At 49.2% G+C, this 13,968-nt stretch overlaps 4 protein-coding genes across 4 annotated transcripts; 2 read left to right on the forward strand and 2 right to left on the reverse strand.

Annotated features, from left to right (window-relative positions):
- Positions 1–741: 741 nt before the first annotated feature.
- Positions 742–2,633, forward strand: L3040_003786 (uncharacterized protein; the record flags this gene model as incomplete). The annotated part of the gene is made up of 3 exons (XM_007294604.2): positions 742–832; positions 917–2,347; positions 2,497–2,633. The coding sequence occupies 3 exons, from the start codon at positions 742–744 to the stop codon at positions 2,631–2,633; spliced, it is 1,659 nt and encodes a 552-aa protein (XP_007294666.2).
- A 1,195-nt stretch (positions 2,634–3,828) lies between these two features.
- L3040_003787 (uncharacterized protein) lies at positions 3,829–6,258 on the reverse strand (the record flags this gene model as incomplete). Its single annotated transcript, XM_007294603.2, has 3 exons — positions 3,829–5,998; positions 6,048–6,195; positions 6,246–6,258. 3 exons carry the CDS (start codon positions 6,256–6,258, stop codon positions 3,829–3,831), a joined length of 2,331 nt encoding a protein of 776 aa, XP_007294665.1.
- Positions 6,259–6,772: 514 nt separating this feature from the next.
- On the forward strand, positions 6,773–7,477 carry L3040_003788 (uncharacterized protein; the record flags this gene model as incomplete). Its single annotated transcript, XM_007294602.1, has 4 exons — positions 6,773–6,941; positions 6,998–7,085; positions 7,143–7,276; positions 7,329–7,477. The coding sequence occupies 4 exons, from the start codon at positions 6,773–6,775 to the stop codon at positions 7,475–7,477; spliced, it is 540 nt and encodes a 179-aa protein (XP_007294664.1).
- A 214-nt stretch (positions 7,478–7,691) lies between these two features.
- On the reverse strand, positions 7,692–10,420 carry L3040_003789 (uncharacterized protein; the record flags this gene model as incomplete). Its single annotated transcript, XM_007294601.1, has 4 exons — positions 7,692–8,493; positions 8,772–8,899; positions 8,950–10,314; positions 10,364–10,420. 4 exons carry the CDS (start codon positions 10,418–10,420, stop codon positions 7,692–7,694), a joined length of 2,352 nt encoding a protein of 783 aa, XP_007294663.1.
- Positions 10,421–13,968: the final 3,548 nt, after the last annotated feature.

Consider the following 13,968-nt stretch of genomic DNA (forward strand, 5'->3'; position numbering starts at 1 on the left):
TGGCCAGGGCAGCAGCTCATTGTCTCATAGTGTGTATGAAGTAAATGCATCCATAATCGTTTCTTGGTACCATATATTGCAGTTGCCCTGCACGTGACACATTGATTGCAATCTACCGGTCTTTGGAGTGCGAAATGAGAGCCATGCGTCATGGATCAACTGAACGTCTCGCCCGATCAAAAGTCTCATTGCAAGATTTCCTTGATGGTCTGTCGAAATTCCGCTCCAAATATAGATACAGATTAGCATAGCATGTACAGTGAGTAGGTAGGTATAGGTATGGAGTACGCAGTGTACGCAGTGCACGCTCGGGCTCCACTTGCTCGGTCGCTTCACTCCACTCTCCAACCCAACGTGACCATCATCATCTCTCCGTCCGTCCATTTCCGCCTTGCCAACGCAATCGCCGTAACACACCTGCAACGTCCTGAGTGATTTGACCTTTCAATACCTACCAATAAATTACTGTTCAGATTCACGGGATCCGACACCCCCTTCCATCGCCCGTGCCATCGGACCAAGATAAAGATACAGCCTTGTGCTCCTGCCATTACGTCTCCCCTCGACGCCTTCAAGAACTCGAACTCCTCTACAAACGGCACCATTTCTTCTCACACCAGGAAGAGAAAGGCGGCTGAGGCAGCGGCAGAGGTAGACGCGGAAGCAACACCCCAACCTGCAAAGAGAATAACCACGAGGACGGCCTCAGCAGCTGCAGTTTCCCCACCTACGCCACTCACCATGGACTCAGACGACGATTTCATGTCTGGCATTTCCAGCGACGAGGACAACCTGCAGGATGGGAGCGATGATGGGAACGGATCCGCAGATGGTGAGCTACTTACTTTCTTAGTTGTGGTCAATTGATGCCCATCGATAACTGTTTCCTAACGACTCCGACTGACTTGCTATTCAGACTTCGATTTCGATGAACCAGAGCCCGATCTTGGATACGCACATAATAATGCCGACATCAAGCACATGAAGAAGAAGTTTGATACGAGTTTCAAGGTCTACCGCCCAAATGATATCCAAGCCCAACAAGATGAGCTCATCGATGAAGTGAACATGATCCTCGATATTGGAAAAGAAGACGCCGCAATCCTACTAAGACACTTTAGATGGAACAAAGAGAGGCTGATTGAGGACTACATGGACCGACCAAAGAAAGTACTCGAAGATGCTGGGCTAGGATCAAACACGTCCGGACCTCCCCGCCTCGAGACTATTCCAGGCTTCGCTTGCGACATCTGCTGCGAGGACGAGGCTGGGCTCCAGTCTTTTGCCATGAAGTGTGGACATCGATACTGCGTTACCTGCTACAATCAATACCTAACACAGAAGATCAAGGAGGAAGGTGAGGCTGCCCGCATCCAGTGCCCACAAGATGGGTGCAAACGCATCCTGGACTCCAAATCTTTAGATTTGTTGGTCACAGTTGATCTCAATGACCGATACCTTGAACTACTCACTCGCACTTATGTTGAAGACAAGGAGCAGTTAAAGTGGTGCCCGGCTCCGGACTGCGTCAACGCTATTGAGTGCGGTATCAAAAAGAAGGACCTTGGTAAAGTTGTGCCAACAGTTGCCTGTGACTGCAAGCACCGCTTCTGTTTTGGTTGTGGTCTGAGCGATCACCAACCTGCTCCCTGCGATCTTGTCAAGAAGTGGCTCAAAAAGTGTGCGGACGATTCGGAAACAGCCAACTGGATCTCAGCCAACACGAAGGAATGCCCCAAGTGTAATTCTACTATCGAGAAGAATGGAGGATGCAATCATATGACTTGCAGGAAATGTAAGCACGAATTCTGTTGGATGTGCATGGGTTTATGGTCGGAGCACGGTACAAGTTGGTACAACTGCAACAGATTCGAGGAGAAAAGTGGTTCAGAAGCTCGCGACGCCCAGACAAAGTCCCGTGTTTCTCTAGAGCGATATCTACATTACTACAACCGCTACGCCAACCATGAGCAGTCTGCGAAGCTCGACAAAGATATCTACCAGAAGACCGAGTCCAAGATGATCAAGCTTCAGACCGCTTCGGGCATGTCCTGGATCGAGGTACAATACCTGAATACGGCATCCCAAGCTCTTCAGACCTGTCGGCAAACACTGAAATGGACGTATGCCTTCGCTTTCTACCTGGCCCGCAACAACATGACCGAGATGTTTGAGGACAACCAGAAGGATCTCGAGATGGCTGTCGAAGCTTTGTCAGAGATGTTCGAAAAGCCAGTAGAGGAACTCTCGGCTCCCAAGATGAAGGTGGAGATCATGGACAAAACATCCTACTGCAACAAGCGTCGGGTTATCTTGCTCAGAGATACAGCGGACAATTTGGCGAACGGTGTGTGGTCATGGAGCACAACGTTCTGATCTTCCCACCCACACACCTTAAGCCCTTGTCCCCCTTGCCCCTTGCTCCCTACACAGTATCACACCACACGCACCCTTATATGAGAAATACAATGACTGATCTCAACTTTCTATCTCTAGGGATGTGGAGCTTTAACTGGACTGGGTCGTCTGATGGCAACGAGTTCATTCCAAAGCCAGAGCCATCCTCAAAGAAGGATAGAACAGTGGATAGAACAGGGGATAGAACAGGCGTGAGAGGATTTCTGCGGAGATAGGCACTATTCTAACTATCCGCGTGCATGCCGTTGCCTTTACCGCATCACATCAAAATCGTTGAGATTTCCTTTTCCTTTCTGTCCATCGTCTATCGCATCCATACCGGCGTCTTTCCTGTGCTGGTGCACGCTTTTCTCCCTTTGTTCTTCCCGGCGCCTTTGCATCACTACCAGTGCTTGCTCCGATATGGCGTATTTGCGCGGGCTGGGGTTAATGGGCTGGTAGGGCTGGTCGGGCTGGTTGGGTTGGCAGCGCGAGTATTATTACAGAGCATAATTCACGAAAATTTCGGGGAGCCTTTGGAGACGAGCAATGCTGTTTGGTACTGGCTGGGGCCTGCAGACGTGAGGCCGCGGGAGGCAAATCAATGCATTATGAGAATCTGTATGTGCTGAATGCATTCGCTGTGATTGATCATTGCTTTTGAAGACGATAGCAGTCACTGTGATTCCCAAGGCTCTCAAAGGGAAACAGAACCCAATACATGTGAGGATTTTTTATTGCTGATCTCTGAGTTCAGTCAGCGTAAGGACGGAAGTCGAAGAGGACTTGGTTAGACTGGGACACCACACAAATCCAAGCTGATCAGAGGGTCGTTCCTATCTATGTATTGCATGGTCACCAGAAACAAAGAGTCAGAGATAGAGCGAGCTCCTATAAAGAGAATAGACCAGCAGGAGCAGTTATTAGCAAATAATGTATTTTTATTTCATTCCTCTGAATCTTCAGGAAAGGACAATCTCTCTCTGTCTCTGTCTCTCGTCTCAAAACTCAAAAGCGCAATCAGCAAACCCCTTTCAGAACCAGCAGTCCCTGTTTGTATTGTAATGTAACTCCGGCTCACAGCCCTGGCCCTACTCCCCTGTTCTTGGGGGGGGGGGGGGGAAAACGAAGACAACAATGAAATTGCCAAAGGCAAAAAAGGGAAGCCCTGGATAGTAGTAGAGTACCGCAGCAAACTCTCTCAATCTTTTCGTTTCCTTTGGACGAAAACACCAAGTTCTGAGAATTGATTGGCCTTCTCTCACTCCCATATGACCCTTTGCAAATAAAACTCCAAACGTGCGCAAACCGCAAGAGGGGGGAAAGTAATGTAGCAACAATTGTTCATGTGTATTCCTCTCCGAAACGCCGCGCCGGGTATCTCATTCTCTCAATCTGGAATTTATAGAACAAATGTGTGCGGTGGTGAATTCAGCCGGGAAATGCGAAGCGGCGGAGGTCGATGACGGGAAGGGTGGGTGTGTCGTCGCCAGAGAGTTCGTTTTCCTCGTCTTCACTGTCGCGGATGATGAGATCTTCGCTGCCGGTTGGGGTGCTCAACTGCTTGTAATCCTTCTTGCCGGAAAGTGGGAGTGGAGTGGATGCTGGGCTGGTAGCCTTCTTGGACTTTCCAACAACCTCCGGGAAGGGGAGAGAAGCTTTGCTGAGCAAGGAGCGTCGTGGTGACTTGGCCTTGGCCTGAATCAGAGGTGTCATCGGTGGTGTCATAGGCAGCTTCGATTGGTTAACCGCCGAAGCTCCGAGACGTTGAAGGGGTGTCAGGCTGGTCTTGGTGGAGAAAGCAGGGCCTTTGGTGATTGTTGCGGATTTGATAGGAAGAGGAATTCTTGACTGTCTTCGGGGAACAGAGGAGGATGGTGTAATAAGACTTGTGCTGACTGCAGATGACTTGGGAGTCGCCTCTCGGGAGGCACCGAACGCAAAGTTCTCCTTCAGCTTCTCCATAGGTGTTGGCACGAAGTCGGTTTCCGTAAGGGTGGGTGGTTGCTTAGCAGAGCTTGCTTGGGAGAAGGAAGAGGTCACGCTGGCAGTACTCTCCTGAGATTCTGGAGCCTCAGCTGCAGCTTGTTGAAGGGAAGATGCTTCAGTATCCCCACCTCTTGCAGTGATGATCTCCTCAAAGATGGCCACCTTTTTTCCTGGCTTTGCCAACTGGTTGCCCTCATCACTGATATCTGGAAGACTCAACATCGCCTCCTCAATGGAATCGTCAGAGAAAATCTGCGTGTCCTGCTTCTTAGACTTCTTGTTTCGGAAGCTTCTCAAGACACTAGGGCTCTCCTCAGACTTAGGATTGCCAAAGAACCGGCTGGTGCTAGGCTCGCCCTGCTGGCTGGGGGAAGGCAAGATAGACTGAACATCAGCACATAGTCGGACTCGCTTTTGAGGACGGATTTCGGCGTTGATGGAGGCTCGGCCTTGTTGAACTGAATGGTCTTGAGTTTGAGGAGGCGCCGAGTGGGGAAGTTGAGGCTCAGTAGTAGATCGATTGAGGTATAGACTAGGGGCAGAGCTGGCCATCCATGAGCCGGTGTTTCGACTAAGGACATCTTGCTGGCTGGGAGAAGGTGTGAAGCAATTGATGTCGAGCTCCGCCAGAGGAATTCGCTTTGCCTTGAAGAAGCGCTCAATCGAGACTCCCTTTCTCATATTGACCGATGAAGTTGCGGTTTCACGCTTCGCCCGAGACGACCACGAGATCGCAGGAGGTGCACCAATGTTTTCCGTATCAGAATCCATTGGGAGTTTGGTGATGGGATTGAGATCTCCTCTTGCGATACTTTGTGCGATCTTTGGTTCGACGAATGCACCGAGATATGGCATGCGGTCAAGGTCGAGAGGTTGTTCGGGTTGAGTGTGCAAGACAAGTCGGAGTTCCTTAGTGCAGAAAACCCTTTGATGGAGGAAGGTGAATTCTGCCTGTCGAAAGGCTTCAAGATAGCCTTGTGGCACGTGGAATTTGCCGTCAAAGGTGAGCATGCGAATAATTTTTTCGATGGTCTTGTGCTTTCTCACCATTCGGTAAGCGGTTTTCAGCCCCATATTATTGATGCTGGCCAAATAGTCGCAGCCACTCAGAATCGCCATGGTGCGAAACTCTTTCTCCGACCAACCAGTCAATGTGATCTCTCTACAAGCAGAGAAGTCGGCCTTGTTAATTTCAATGCAATTCCCGTATTGATCCAGCTTTGTCAGTAAGCACTTCGCCCCAAAGACCAACAGATCAGAATCCTCTGACAAGATTCCGTCAATAACTCCGTTTCTCTCCAGATATACCATCTGGGCATCGGCTTCGTATGGAGCCACGATATACTGCACTCCAGTCTTCCTCAACTCGTCGATCAGCTGGCGAGCCATCTCGGGCGTCACGTCCACAGCTTTCTGGAATTCGAGGTACGCCTGCGAAGTCTTCCCAGCATTCAGCAGTTCCATCCCAGCTCTCTTGCTCTCTTCTCGTCTCTTCGATCTATCTGCTTCCGTCGCGGCCTTACTTGGAAGGTAGTCTCCGTCGAATATCATGTAGGGAATTACGCCAAAGTGTTGCAGCATTCGGACTCGGTGCATTGCGAAATCAACAAATCTACTTGGTGTCAATGATATCCAAGTCCCTAGGTTATCGGTCAACATACTTCCGAGTTGGCTTGCCCATTGCTAGTTCCATTGCACAAGACACTGTCCCACGGTGTAGCCATCCATAGGCATCGACGCCCAGGGTCTTGCCCTCGAACTTTTTAAGGTTACATGATTTATGTATGGATTTGAGTAGGGGAAGCAAGCCTGGAAACAATCAATACGTGTTCTGGACTGATTGGAACCGGCCTATAAACCATTGATGCCCATTATGAATACTCGGAGAGCACAGAGTACACTGCACTAGCAAGCAAGCCCTCTACCAGCCAAACATGGATGTGCAACCAACGCTACGCTCACAGCATTTGTTTCTTCGGGCGTAGGATTCGGGGGATTGGGAGAGTGAGAATACGGGTCTAGGTTGTCGATGTGGTGGGTGAATAGTTGTCGTGGTCGAGGTCGTCGAGGTCGTCGAGGTCAAGATGAAGCCGATCCGGACTTGGTACGTTAAGCAAAATATGGTCACTAATTCATTCAGGCGCGTTTCGATTTCACGCGCCGGGCTGTCTTACCGGGCAACCTTCGGACGGGGGGGAGGGGTGGCGGCCAGGATGTCATTGGCTGAGCCTAATTGTGGTCGCTGGTGGGGTGATAAAGTTTACTGTGCGATAAGCATCAATGAAAAAGAAGAAGAAGAAGAAGGAAAAGAAGAAAAAGTCTGGGTTGTCAATTCCATCTTTTACCAATACCAACACCAACACCATCAAACTTCTCAACGCTCGCAATGCCGAAATCCCTCGAGAAAACCCGCAAGAAGATATCGAAGAAGAAGGGGAACATCACTGCGCTCCATGAGAACTCCCGGGATGTGCAGCGTCTGAAGCGCGCGGAGATGCGAGACGATAAATTGGCCAAAGTAGCATCAGGGCGGAAGAAGAACGACAGGCCTCTGAGTACGGAATCATGTTGTTGATATACGGCCGCAGACGCAGATGCTAATACATGATAGTCCAGAGAGCGGCATACTTCCAAGAAGCGATTCGGGCAAATGATGGAAAGCCACTGGAGTTGGACACCATCAAGAACCTCATCCAAGCGTACGGCCCACCATGACCTTAAAAAAACCGATGCAGCATTTCTTAACAGGCGCATAGTTTCGTACACTCATACGACGAGGAATTCAACCAGTTGAAGAAGGAGCGCCGACCGGGACGACCAGCGAGTACGAGGGAGGATCTGCTGAGAATAAAGATTGCCGCCGACGAAAAGGAATATGAGGGTGGTTTCTGTCGGTGTTCGAAGATATTGTGTGGGAGGAGTAACGAGCTAACGGCTTCCAGATATGCCCGATCTTACGGACGAGAACAATGTGGTCTTCCTTGATCGGTGGGAGGGTTCGTGGTCATATCTCTCGACGCTGAAATGGGTCCGGGTATCGAGCAGCGGTTTGGTCCAGGCGACGAAGTTCCCACCAAAGGGAGAGTCATGAAGGAATCAGTAATTGGCGTCTACTGGTTCTGCACGGCGTTGCGGCGTATCAAAACGGCATTTTAAAGATACTCAGTTGCAAGCAAGGAGTTGAGGGATATGGAGGCCTGCGAAAGGTGGACTTGGCCCATCTATACAAATTAGTAGATTCGGATTTCATACAGGCAACGCAGTCTAAGCAGCTCTTCCCGGCTCTTGCAAAGGCCACTCATTCACTAACTTTGCTCTCCACCCCTCGTCAGAAGCACACATCTAACCCTCACATCCCCCATCCCCTGTGCCTGCCTCCCCAAAGCCCGTCCTTTATCCCTCACATCCCTCTCCGCACCCTCCGCCACCCACTTCAGATCCCTCCTCCAGCTGGGCAATTCCAGAAACCCCACTGCGCCATCAAAATCCCGACCAAACTCTACCACGAGAAACACCTCTCTCAGCGCTTTCATCCGGCTCACAGCGCCCAGAAAACCATTCTCGCACAGCTCAGTCCAGACGCGGAAATCGATCGCAAGTTGCTGGATTAGGTGCCGAGAAGGGGAAGTGAAGAAGTGATAGAGGATCCTGTGGAGATGCGTTGATATCAGGGGTGAGAGGGACGACAGGTAGAGAATATCTCGACTGTAGGAGATGGGGATTGGGATGATGCCGGTTGAGGACGTGGGTTGCCGGATGAGGCTTAGGAACGAGGAGGATGGCGTCTGTAGTGGTGCTTGTGAGGGGCCCAGCAAGAGGTAAGAGTGTGTTGAGAGCGTGTTGAGACGCGATTCGGAGCAGAGGCATAGCGTGACTGGCGGGGGCGTGTTGGAGATGTACTGGCCTCGAGAAGGGGAGAAGGAAATCTTCAGGATCCGAGTCGATTTGTGGCTGTTGTGAGATAGAGCCAGCATACAGTCGTATATCTTCAAGCGCAGCTCAGTAGGCAGACGGACAAAGGGGTGGAAGGTTGGGAGTGGGAGCGCTGGGTTTCGCGGGGTATCCATGACTGGACGATTTTGAACGTCTGAGGTGTTTATGATGAAGCTATAAGGGGGGTTAAAGATGTTCGGATACTTGAAAGGAAAGGACATAATCGGGGGTTGTTGGCATTTCATCCATCCGGATGCAATGGGGGGTACTCAGTTTTGGCACGTGCTAGCTACCTAGCTTCTACTCCTTCTACTCTCAAAGAAAGGAATCCCGAGTCATTGATCATACCTCGCAAATTCACGTGTCGTAAAATGCATCCAATTTTCCTTCCCAGTCCCCAAAATGCTATATAACGCCCAAGAGCTTCAAGATCATAAAATGTATACAATCACAACATTGCCTTCAAGTCCTCTGCGACCTTGAACGGAGCTTCTGTCTTGCTCTTGATCTCGTCAACAGTAACCCCATCAGCAATCTCGATCAAGGTCAATCCAGTTGAAAAGTCGACGTTGAAAACACCCTGTACGACATCAGCTCTAGCTGTGCGAGCGTTCGGAAAGAACAACTTACCAATTCCGTGATGATCAACGACACACAAGCCTTACCCGTCAACGGGAAAGCACATTGCTTGACAATCTTCGCATTGCCCTTCTTATCAGTATGCTCCATTGTAACTACAACCTTGGTCTTCTCGGGATTGGAGACCAAGTCCATAGCACCACCAAATCCCTTTATCTTTCCCGGCAACATCCAGTTGGCCAAGTCTCCATTTGCGCTAACCTGCATAGCTCCAAGGATCGTCAGATTGACACGACCACTTCTGATCATCCCAAAAGACTCCTCGCTACCAAATACAGCAGCTCCAGGCTTCAAAGTGACAGTCTCTTTCCCGGCGTTGATGAGGTCTGCATCTTCTTTGCCCTTCACTGGGTAGGGACCGAGTCCGAGAATACCATTCTCTGATTGCAGCTGGACCTCGACCTCTGGACCAACGAAACCAGGAGCCAGCATAGGCATGCCAATACCCAGGTTGGCGTACATGCCGTTCTTGAACTCCTTGGCCGCTCGGCGGACGATACGCTCTCTCTTAGCAGCAGTCTCTCCCGTGCCAAGCGCAGACTTGGTCTCCTCGTTGGGATCTTTCGCGAAAGTGTACTTCTCAATGCCTTTCTCAGTCGTCGATTGGATCACCCGCTTGACATAGATACCTGGAAGATGCACAGCTTCAGGGGAGATCTCTCCAGGCTCAACAATATGCTCTGCCTCCACGATTGTCATAGCAGCGTTTCGGCCCATAGCACCGTTGAAGTTGTGAGCCGTAAGTCTGAACTGGCAGTTCCCAAGCCTGTCCGCCTTCCAGGCTTTGACAAAAGCGTAGTCGCCCTTGATACTCTCCTCTAAGAGGTACTGCTTTCCATTAAACACCTTGACATCTTTGGGATATGAGTACACTTTCGGCGTTCCATCAGCGTTGTTTTGCAGAGGGAGGTCTCCAGTCTGCACAACCGTTCCAAAAGCTGCCGGCGTGTAGAAGGCCGGAATTCCTTTTCCACCCGACGCGCAACGCTCAGCCAGTGTTCCTTGGGGCGTGAGCTCCAGCTCGATTTCGCCGGTCAGGTACATTTTCTCAAAGGTTTTGTTCTCGCCAATGTAACTTGCAATCATCTTCTTGATCTGCTTCGTCTTCAAAAGCTTGCCCAATCCCGAAGCATCTGTTCCGGCATTGTTGGATACGGCTGTGATTCCGGTGATCTCGGGCTTGTTGACGACTTCGTTGATCAAGGTGTCGGGCACTCCGCAGAGACCGAAACCTCCGCACAGGACTGTGGCATTGGGTTTCATGTCCTTGAGGGCCTCTGCCGCAGAAGGGAATACTTTGTTGATCTCATTTCGCCGGAAGGTAGAGGAGAATGTGCGGGCGAGGAGAAGCGATTGCTGTAGAACTGTCAATGGCTTGAAATTGGCAATGGCAGTTTGTCCGCACCTTTGTATTGTTCCTGGTGTAGGCCCTGGCGGTCCGGAGAAGCGCTGTAGAAGACATCTTAGTTGATGGAGGAAGTATGGATCAGTTTACGAAACTGGAGATATTTACATGAAAAGGAAGAGAGTCGGATTTTCCCCTGATCAATTGAAGATACAGGACAAGCGGCAGATTTCTTACCCGGTCGGGTTCCCCACGGCTGAACCCGTAGAGCTGGCTGGAGATGCGGAATCGGGGGAGTGTCGGCAAACACCCTTTGTTTCCGAATATCTGGAGCCTCGGCCTTGGATGCATTCGTTTCTCGGACTTCTCAGACTCGTTCAACAGCAACAACAACAACAGCAACAACAAACAGTACGGTTCTACTATTGATTGCAACGGACTATTTATCTTCAATTGCTCGTTCTTTCTTCTCTTCCACCGTCTCGACTCACGGCAATGCGATATTGATTTGTTGGCAGCGCGGAACCCACTTCCGCGCTTCTAAACGCCTTCATTATTGTTTGGAAGTGCGCCAGTCTCTTTACATTTCATATCAAACAAGCCTGGAATTCGTTAATCTACTTTTGCTATGAAGAATGGGCTGGCTTCGTAGACTCAAAGCTTCAAGCCAGTGCTGACTGACTATATTCCCTTTCAAAATTAACAATATTATTTGAACATTGGTGGCGAGTTAAGATCTATTTAGATCTACCATCAGACATACCACACACAGCACATCATATCTACCGTACAAGATCTATATTCCAGGTCAAATTAATTGCCGGGGCCCGGCGGAGTTGCCCACATCTTCGTCGACCTGTTTTCTTTTCTAGCTGATTGACTTTCGTTTCCAAGGCATTCAATCGTTTCTCCCCAACTTGTTGACAGATAAGCCCTTCCACGCCTGCCGACTGCGCTTCTAGTCTTTGGCTGGTTGGCTTTAACAGGTTTTACGTACTTCTGGTTTGCCATGGCTCTTCGATCGAAAGGGTCGAAGGTGCGGCTAAGCTGACGGACGACCTCAGCGATTCAGCTGGATGTTGGAAGTCCTGCCGCCTTTCTCCGTTGATATCCTTGTATTATCCGATGGCCAGTCTAAGAAAGAGAAGAAGACTTTGTTTGATTGGTAATCGTCCACCTGCTGAGAAGTTTCTTGAAAGATGAATTTCATCTTGTAAAGCGGTCTTTATGCCACACAGCGATGGTGAGTTTTGGGCCGACGAGGGAAGAAAGCGGTGCTCTAAAGAACATTTGAAACTAAAATGTTTAGCACAGCCTTTAAATGATCGATCTTGAAGGATGAAGCAAAAGAAACAGAATTGAAAGGTTCTTGAAAGACTTTGGCGATATGTCTCCTTTTTCTGTTCCCTCTGTCTTCATTTCAAATGGCTAGCATGAATTGCCAAGCTCTATAGCAACATGGGTTTTATATGCTTCAAGTCTTTCGTGGTAACACAGCACCTCCTTGGCGTAAATATTGCTACAAAGTAATCGTTTTTGAAGTGACGGCGAGATCAAAAGCACCTTCCCAATTTGAAAAACTTGCTTTGCCCGGCAGCTACGACCGAGTCTCACCGAGCCAATCTGATCGGACTGGAACATCAAGCCTCATTTCAAGAAAGTCGGCATGATATGAAGAGAACTTGAAATGTTTAATATCAAGTACTCTGGATGTTTCTCTGGTAAGCGAAGTTCACAATAAGGGTCAAGGCCTGTTTCTGGACTGATCGCGCTCCCGCGCTAACGACTACTACTCTGTCTTCTTGAATTAATGGATAAGATACCGATTCCGGAATGTAAATAGCTGGATTCTACATTCAGTCTATTCCATCTTATCTTGCGCCGAGCTCTCCACCACGATGAAGAATACCACATGGCACCGCGCGGAGGTTTTCCGCCTCGACACCTGGCTTGCTGTCTTCCAGAGAAACCTGACACCCAACCTCGAAAAAGACGAGATTCATCAAGAGTTATGGGACTCGGCTCCTATCCTGCTATCCATCGATTTCGAAAAAAAGAAACGAAGGGGCTGCAATCGTGATCGAGGGACGATTCGCGAGATCGGGGTCTCGACATTCGACATCCGCTCTCTGCCCTCCCGGCCACTCAATTGCCAGAAAACATGTGAGAAAAACGATATTCAGTCGTAACTATCGTTGATCGGATTACGTTCCTTGGCTACAGAAATACCATCGAAAAGCGGATACGTTCCTTTTCAACAAATCCCAATCTTTCAATCAAGACTCTACCGCCCATCTCTTGCAAAGTATACTGCGAGAAGATGGTTCAAGGACCTTGTTGATCGTAGGACATGCGCTCAGGTACGAATTAGCGCTGCTACGCGACATCGGTATCGACGCTTCGGACCCAGCCGAATATCCAAATATCGCGGGGTGTCTAGATACAAAAAACTTAGCAGGGAAATTGGTCTTCAACCCAATAGGCTGGCTGAGGAAGGCAGCGCTGAGCGATGTGCTGGAGAGGCTTTATATCCCTTACGCAAATTTGCATGTGGCGGGCAATGATGCGAACTTTACTTTGAAGGCGATGCTGTTGTTAAGCCTGCATGATATTGCGAGACGACGTGCTATGGGGCCTTCGATCGATCCATCTGGTAACATGGCTTCAGTACGGGAGATCGCTTGGGGTCTGTCCAAGGTCTCCTGAGTAGTGATACCCCGGATGAAGAAGAAGGGAATAAGATGGTGGCTGCTAGGGTGGCAGACAGTCTGGAGGAAAGGGCCAAGGCTGCGGCATTGAGAAAGCTTAGACGGGATGCCAACCTGATTAAAAATCAGGATTTGGAAGCAGATCTGGATGATGGGCTGCTTATAAGAATATTCGAATGACAAAATACTCATTCGGAGTCTCATTTGGTACAGCCTGCACTTCACCACATTGCGACAACCCTGTGCTAGAAAGATACATAGATCTTATCAAGAGGTATTGTCAAATCATAATATCAACCTGTACGATGTATCTCTATGTATCGAATGTCGGCGAGCTGATATTCCCTGAGGAGAATGAGCAGCACAATTCAAGTATCAAGCGAAAAGGCCCTCCTACGGTGAGCCTAGACAGCAGAGGAGTATTCAAACTAATACACGAGGATATTAGAACCCATGAAGGTCAAATCGTAGTAGTAAAAAACTAGGTCCCTCGATCCCGGCCGGAAGTTGGCTCGTACCTGTACCTGTACCAAGTTGGCCGTTACGGATCAACTCACGATCAGTTCTAAAAAAAAAGTGCCGGCTAAAAATTTACACTATGAATATAGTATACAAAACCGGGGTGGTACAGTATCCAGTGGCGTAGGTGGTATAGTGGTTACCACCTTCAGGACAATCTGGTGTGGGGAAAAAGACATTGTAACGATTTGGGGCCGAGTGGTTTAGATTCACCAAACCACACACGACAAAAGAACCGGATCAAAATGAAAACCCATTACAGAGGCTTTTCTTCTCCCACCTGCGAGGTGGGAGTTTGTTTTGCCATTTCTTCAAAAAAAAAAATTTCCTACTTTTTTCGTCTTCTTTTTCTTTTCCTCCTCCTCTGTTTGCGTACGGCGCAGGCGTATGCATGTACTTTTCACATTTCTTGTAGAAAAAGCTTTTCTTATATCAGAA

Source organism: Drepanopeziza brunnea, assembly GCF_022702325.1.
Source record: "Drepanopeziza brunnea f. sp. 'multigermtubi' strain 214-2 chromosome Unknown ctg5, whole genome shotgun sequence".
Classification (NCBI taxonomy): domain Eukaryota; kingdom Fungi; phylum Ascomycota; class Leotiomycetes; order Helotiales; family Drepanopezizaceae; genus Drepanopeziza; species Drepanopeziza brunnea.